Source organism: Echinops telfairi, unplaced genomic scaffold (genome assembly GCF_000313985.2).
Source record: "Echinops telfairi isolate 266 unplaced genomic scaffold, ASM31398v2 ScPeMD7_4;HRSCAF=17, whole genome shotgun sequence".
Classification (NCBI taxonomy): domain Eukaryota; kingdom Metazoa; phylum Chordata; class Mammalia; order Afrosoricida; family Tenrecidae; genus Echinops; species Echinops telfairi.
Genome location: NW_022103900.1, coordinates 16,204,426 through 16,211,970, shown reverse-complemented (window position 1 = coordinate 16,211,970; position 7,545 = coordinate 16,204,426). Strand labels below are relative to the sequence as shown.

The 7,545-nt window shown below is 41.7% G+C and overlaps 1 protein-coding gene across 11 annotated transcripts in view; it reads right to left on the bottom strand.

Annotated features, from left to right (window-relative positions):
- Nucleotides 1–720: 720 nt before the first annotated feature.
- BAZ2B (bromodomain adjacent to zinc finger domain 2B) overlaps nucleotides 721–7,545 on the bottom strand; it is a 225,671-nt gene continuing 218,846 nt past the window's right edge. For all 11 annotated transcript variants that reach the window (XM_045299362.1, XM_045299358.1, XM_045299383.1 and 8 more), the window contains 3 exons: nucleotides 6,638–6,903; nucleotides 6,251–6,394; nucleotides 721–2,187 (listed from right to left, as the gene is read on the bottom strand). In XM_045299362.1, the coding sequence (XP_045155297.1) occupies nucleotides 2,034–2,187; nucleotides 6,251–6,394; nucleotides 6,638–6,903 (564 nt within the window). In that variant the 3' untranslated portion in view covers nucleotides 721–2,033. The remainder of the gene's footprint in view (nucleotides 2,188–6,250; nucleotides 6,395–6,637; nucleotides 6,904–7,545) is intronic.

Sequence of the window (7,545 nt, the reverse complement as noted above, 5' to 3'; positions counted from 1 at the left end):
CACTTTCTTCAAACTAATTACACTATTCTCCCTTCACTATTACAAGCAGTGTTCTTTATTCAAGGACCAGTTCTACACTAGGCTGCAGTCTTGGTTACTTACGATTTCCCCGGGCCGAGCAGAGAGCCCCTGCAAAGTGTCAAATCTTATTGCTTGAAAATGTGTTTCATTAGTTAGGCTGATTTATATGATCGATGTTTCTTAATGATAACTGGGGTATGTGACTACCAATAGAGACACTTCTCAAATCTGAGACTTTAAAAATGTATCTTAATATTTACATATTAAGGATGTGAAATAAAACAACCAGAGGTTGAGAGATGCACGAAAGCCACATCAAAACCAAAAAACTCAGGTTAGTTCCAACTCACCTTGACCCTACAGGATAGATTAGAACAGCCCTGTGGGGTTTCCTAGATGGTCCATCGTTATAGATGCAGACTGCCTCATCTTGCTCCCTCAGAGTGGCTGGTGGGTTCAAACCACTGACCTCTTGGTTAGCAGCCTAATGCTTAATCCGCCGTGCCAGCCAAGCTCCTTGAAAGTTCCAGCCAAGCTACATCAAATGATGCAAATCTACCCTCCTCCACCCAGCCCCGTGTCCTTTAGTCCTCGCCTGCTGCCCTCTTTTATGATTCAGTAAAAATAAAAGTTAATTCAACTGCCATTTTGAAAAGAACATCTTTCTTCTGTTTCTTCAAAAAAAAAAAAAAGAACCACTAGTTTGTAAAAGTCTTTTATTGTATCCGTGCCACACATAGTAGTGAAAAATAACACTCCTAAAAAAAAGAATGCTACCTTTTCCACAACATTTTATTTTAAATAAAATTTCAAGTACTCTTACATAGGTACAAAAAAAAGGCTGATCTATTTGCCTCCAACGGGACCACCACGACACACAGTAGATAAACACCGTGGCTACAAATGTCTTGTACGTTTATTTCTGCGGCAAGGCAAATGGGAGGGAAATGCTTCCATGAAAAAATACTGTGTGTGTAGGAAATTGTCACAATTTTATTCCACATGGATACAAATGATTATACTTTAATTTAGGCCCTGGTGGCTTGAAATTATGTAACAAAATAGAAAAAAATGGAAAACTAATATCCCCTACACCCTGTTTCAAAGGCAGGCACTACCAAGATTAAGGAGACGCCACAGTGTCGGTAGAGGATAATTACTGTACAAGCTATAGAGCTATAATTACCTTCAGACTAAAATAAAATGCTACAGTCCTTCTAAGGCATAAACAATAATGTCTGCAAACAATATATACACATAATACATATTTAAAACAAGACTTAATATAAACAATAATGAACAGTATATACATGTTAATTTTTCTTCACTGTCATGAAATACAATTTAACTACACAAGTGATGCAGCAACATATATATATATAAATGTACGTGTAACTCTACAGTAAAGTTTATTTTTGGTGCTTTTTTAGCACATCAGTGTAAACAGTTTAACTTGGCTTTGTTTTATATTTTAAAACATTCCTTGTTGTATTTTCAAGATTTAAAGCAATTTTTCTAGTTCTTCCTTTTCACAGAAAACGAAGATTCTGGATGTGGTTTAATCATAAATAATTCATAAAATTAAATACATTCACTAAAAAATAAACTACAAAGTAAAAAAATGAAAAATAGATATTTATTGAGAGGGAAAGGAGAACCATTTCCCAGGTTAGAGCTCTGGTGTTGAATATTCAGTGCGATTGATATATTTTAATTGCTATTGCACTATAACACCCTTTCCTTGAAAACCCTTTGGGCGTGCTTCCCTGTTCTACCTAAATTAGCTGATAAATCACACAAACCAATAACCAAGGGCCTTGGTTGTTGTAGGAGTGAAGCCTTTAAAAATGGTATCATTCTTCTGATACTTTTGTGTGTGTGTGATACTTATTTTAAGGGGGAAAAAGTCATTATGTATGTGCCTTGCACGTTTATGTAAATACAGTTCACATTGCTGGTCTCATTTGTCCTTGTGTAAAAGGAGAAAGGGGTGGGGGGAGATTATTCTAACTTCAGCTCACTTTGAAAGTATCTATCCATTTTTTTTCAAAATACTTTCTCATGCTGTGGCCGGCTCGGCCTATGTCAGAATCATCTTCGTTAAACGTTTCACAGTTGTCAAAAACAAGCCTGACATCCAGGGCAAAGGTTTCCAGGTTCGTGTACCTGAAAGAAAGCACACGGTTAGTGGCTGCGTCTGTGGTGGTGCTCTGTAAATAAAAATGGAGAGGTATAATCAGAAAACCGAAAGGGGAAAAACAACAGGAAGGAATCACGGTAGGAGAACGTTATGTAAACTGGTAGCTAAAATAGATAATACTCTTGTGTAAACATTTTTCTTTTAATTCTACATCTGCCACCATATAAGATCTTCAAGACTGGCTGTGTAGAAAAACCGAGTCTCTCTGAAGATCAAGACATCCTTCAACTAGCCGACATTTCCTCAGCTCCCGCATTTCCTGTATCAAAATTCTGTTGCAGGGCTCATCCCACCCGACTGGTTTATTCCCTCTCCAAGTGCATGCTGCGAGTGTCCTGTCCGCCGTTCAGGAAGCTTAACTGCCTACCAGCATTCAAAAAGCTCACTTGATAGACATGTAGATGCTTCCTGTGCACTGCAGAGAATATGCTTACCCTGGCACATTATGGACACCCCAGGAAATGACACACTCTAAACCTCCCCATTCCCGACCTCCTTTCTCTCTCCACATCATTTGCTCAGCACTGGAAGAGATGATCTAAGACAGGTACCCACAGAAAAAGGCATGTGGTTGGTCTGAGGCCACCAAAGGTACCTTGGGAGAAAGGCCAGGCCATTTAATTTTTCAAATCAACTGTCGTGGCTATGACTGACACCACTCTGTCAAAACTTCCCAACCCCTCCCTCTGCTGCTCTTTCCAGATATTTTGCCCAAGTCGGGAATAGCATGATTCAAAACAGGCCCAAAAGAACAAAACAATAGAATGATAGTGGTTCGGGGCCACCGAGGTGCCTCAGAAGAAAAGCCTGGTGACCTGCTTTTGAGATAATCCACCACTGAAAACCCAAGGGCACCTACTTCGACCCTGACACACATGAATGAGGTTGGCCATGAGCCGCTGGAACCACACCAGAGAACACCGTGAGAACTCTGGTCTCTGCTAAAGCCATACTAAAGCCCAACCCGGCTTTTGTGCTGTCTAGTGCACACAGTCCAACCTCTTCTGCTGTGAAAGCCCGGAGCTGCCCTAAGCTGGTTGGCCAGAGGAGAGTGGCCCATTTAAAGCCAAACCAAGCCAATTCAGTGCATTGTGGAAAAGGGCTTTGGGAATTGCAAAGTTTAAGTGCATTCTAATTTATAAGTTGGATATTAAATTAAGTTGACCAGTAGAAGTACCTGTGAGGCCCTGAAGGACGACGGCCTGTAGAAGGAGAATTCTATTTCTGTTGAAATACTGTATCACTTTCCACACTCTTTCTTTGTGTAACACTCAAAGAAAGTTCTCTATCTGTACCAAGCTCAGAGTTGAGTCAGCCCTTCCACAACCTCATTCAGGTGCCACATCTTTATGCAATTATTATTTTCTTATTGAACTGAAATTCGCATAGCATTTTAAAGTGGTCAATTCCATGGCATTTAGCACACGGAACGACCACCTCTATCTAGCCGGAAACCATTTCATCGCCCACAGGGGCGTTCTGTATTCAGTAAGTGGTTCCATGCCTCCTTCCCCTCACCCCCTGACAACCAATCTGCTTTCTGTCACTAAAGATACACCTATTCTAGACATCCCATATGAATGAGACCGTGTACTATCTGTGGGGAAGATTTTAAAGTCACTGTGCGTACAATTTTTCACTTCAGGCTGTCCACTACTATAGGAAAAAGTAAGTGCTTAATGCTAGGGAGACTGTGCTATAGGAGTGATTTCTAGGCCAGACTCTAGATCAGCGCTTCTCAACCTGTGGGTCGCAACCCCTTTGGGGGTCGAACGACCCTTTCACAGGGGCCGCCCGATTCCTAACAGTAGCAAAATGCCAGTTAGGAAGTAGCAAGGAAAATAATGTCATGGTTGTGGGTCACCCGAGAACTGTATGGAAGGGTCGCGGCATGAGGAAGGCTGAGAACGGCTGCCCTGAAGAGAGTCCTCCTGTAAGTGAGGAATGTCTGAAACACACCGATACCAGCGCACAGCACCTGCCTCGCCAAAAAGAAGCCCTTCTGGCCATCATACTGGGGCGATTTAATTACACGTTTGACCAAACGTGATGGGCTAATTTTTCAGTTGGTAATTTTGTGTGGCCTACGAAGGGCGCTGTCAATGTCCAAACGCCTCTGGGCAGAAGAAAGGTTGTCCACCCCTGCTTAGGGAGATGCGCCCATGATCGACTGCAGACACGTCATTGACGCAGAGGGAATTCCTCCTGTCACTTCTCTCAATTTCTCGTTCAACATCTGTATGAAAGGCTGTGTGTGCAGATTGGCTGCAACTCATTCGTTTGGGTTTAATTCCACCCCAGGAGTTAGAGTTGAGTGTGAACCACTGTGTGGGTTCACCTAGGGCTCCACAGACTGGCTGCCTCTCCTCTCTGACTGCCTCTACTCTGCCTCCCTCAGCCCGTCTCCGGGCTTCCTTCTCAAGAGGGAACCCCAGTGGTCTAGCTTTGTGGATAACGCTTTGTTACATTCTAAACGCCCCTGTGGGGGTGCTCATGTTTAGATTCATCGTCTGTTCGGGGACTGGAAGTCAAGAGGTAGAGTTAACGCACAGGAAAAGTCTTCCGGCATCAGTCTGCCCTGGCCCCGGCAGGCGCTGTAGTGGGCTGTTTCCCCCTGAAACATCTGAGAAGGGCAGTGCTGCCGAACTTGGCTGTGGCTGAACAGTAACTTTTGTTGCTTGGTTCATTTTAGATACAACAGGTTAAAGTGTTTTCTTATTGTGGGCAGGTCCTTTCTGCATTTTTTTTAAAAATAAAGGAGGCAGGCATAATCATTTGAAAGACTGCATGTTCTCTTCTGAAGAAGAGAAAGTAGTCATTAGGTGAGTCTAGTCGATCATTTGAGACACAGGAGAGGGACACGGATCACTGTGAACAAGTTCTATTCAGTTTTTCTAAATTGAATATACAGTACAGCACACAGACATTTTCACCCAAAGAACAGCCAGGAAAAGGAAATAATACATTGAAGAGTAATAATGGCAGTAACAATGTAATTTTAAAATGGATCACGTAAGTTAAGCACATTTTTTTTTTTTAGACTTTGCCCGAAACGAAGGGCTTAGCTTAGGTTAAGCTCAACTGGTATAGATAGAACAATACAGGAGAAGGCTGGGACTGGGAAAGCCTCTGCACACACCTGGCCACTCAACCACAGGTGGGATGGCTTGGTGTGGGCCGGTTCTCTAAGTGAACGGCTTCATTCCTGTGGCCCCAAAGTGGGCCGCACCCAGAACCAACCATATTCCACTCTCTTCAGCTGCTCCTCTCTGGCGGGAGTTTGAGATGGTCTAACAGAAATCAGTAACTGTGACCAGGAGGGTTTTTTACTCTTAGCATTGGATCACAAGGAAAACACTGTGGAAGGATCAAACAGGGATTTTCTTCCACATTGAATCAATGCAGGTTTTCACTTTTCTCTAATCACCTAGAATAAGAAGCCCTGTGGGTTACACAAGGTCTGCAGTTCGAAATCACCAGCTGTTCCGAGGGAGAAAGACCAGGCTCTCTATTTCCATGAATGGTTACAGTGTTGCAAACCCACAGGGGGACTTGTGCTGTGGCAGGGGCGCTAAGAGTCAGAACTGACTCAATGGTATTCAAAAGTTCCATTTTTGAAATTTCTCATGTTCTTCTACTTTTGAATTGTGATCATTTGAAAGCATTCTAAAGTTGGTTTTTATTAAATCCACATGGGGTGGTGTCAATATGCCACGGATTCACATTGCAAGTTGTTCACCTTTTTTTTTTTTTTTTTACCTCCAGATCATGCTACTTTCTTTGGGAGACTGTGGTATCCCCCTCCTCTGTGGTCAAAGGATGGTTGCTCACACTGCCTTTCAACTGCTTCCATAATGTGAATTGATTTGCCTCCCGTGTTGTTCTACTCCAGCCAAATAGGCCCAACACAGCTCTCCTAAGTCAGGGCCTTCGTCTTTGCTGTTAATTAATGTATCCTTGGCAACCAACAAAGCCCAGTCCATGTCAGCCATTTGATAAATAATTACGGAATAGGAATGATTTACTTACTGTCCACTGCTTAGTTTCTCTCTAATTGTGGAAAAATCCATAGGCTTCTTAATAACTTTCTTATAACCAGGAACAAGTTTCAAGTTTACAGGAAGTAGAAAAGGCCATGAATCCTCATGAGTTTCCATTTCGGTCAGGATCGTACTAAAGAAAACAGGGTTTGTTATCAATTACCTGAGCGCTAGAAAGAACTATTTTTACTACCGGGGTATGCATGTCTAGTTTCATGGAATATTCAGCTCTTTCCATTTACACGTAAAAGCTTGATGTAAATTCAATTATTTTTTAAGATGCAAGCATACATTTGCTTACAAACCGCCCCACGGTGCCCTGCAAGGCGGTGACAGGCTGTCTTGGCAGGACACGGGTGCTCTCGCTCTCGCGCACCTGCAAAGGGCCAGGTCCTTGGAGTCATCTCTCTTAGGCTTTTTGACAGAAACCAAACTCTCTGGTTTGGACAAGCTAATAGAGGTGTTTTCCTCCATCTTTCTTTTCTTGAGGTCCTTGTTTCCTCTTTTGAGTGAACTACTTGTAGATGCAGAATCTTCATCCTCAGTATCCCCGGTAAAAGGTATTTTCTTCCCTTTTTTGGGCTCATTCGTCTTTTTCCCTTTGACATGAAGTTTTTTGATTTTCAGAGTTTGACCGCTTGCCTTTAATTAAAAAAAAAATAGGGGTGGGGTGGGAGAGATATAAATAAATGCCTGTTGTTTTTGCGTGTTGTTAAATGATAATGGTCTAACAGGACAAATACAAAGAATATTATCTCTGCCCTAGAAAGGTGATAATTCTATTATTTTCTAAAATTCTCCCTTAAGGCTAAAATTAAATAAAGCAAGGTAGAGAAAAAAATCTATTCATCTTAGGAATTCTTCAAACTTAAAGACGCTGATCTCAGGGTATTCCACTTTTCTACTACAGAACTTAGGCCTGGCAGCATTCCTCCAATGTCGGTCACACCGGGAACGGGTTTAAAGATTACAAAGGGATTCTGTTTTATAATAAAAGATAAGGTAAAAGGTGAATATAAACACAAATAAACAGCTTAAGAACAAGAATGTTAAAGAGGCATAATCATAAACGAGGCCAAAGGATGAAATTGAGCTCATCAAGAATGAATACAGAGTTGTTCTTATTAAGTTCATATTTACTAGATTTCCTCTGTTCTTTTTTTGTTAAAAGACTAACTGAAAAAAAATTAAAAAAAAAAAAAAAATATTGGGGACAGCACTAGTGAAGGAGTAGGGGGTGGCGGGGGTGAAGTTTGATGTAAGGACAACCATATAGAAATAAAT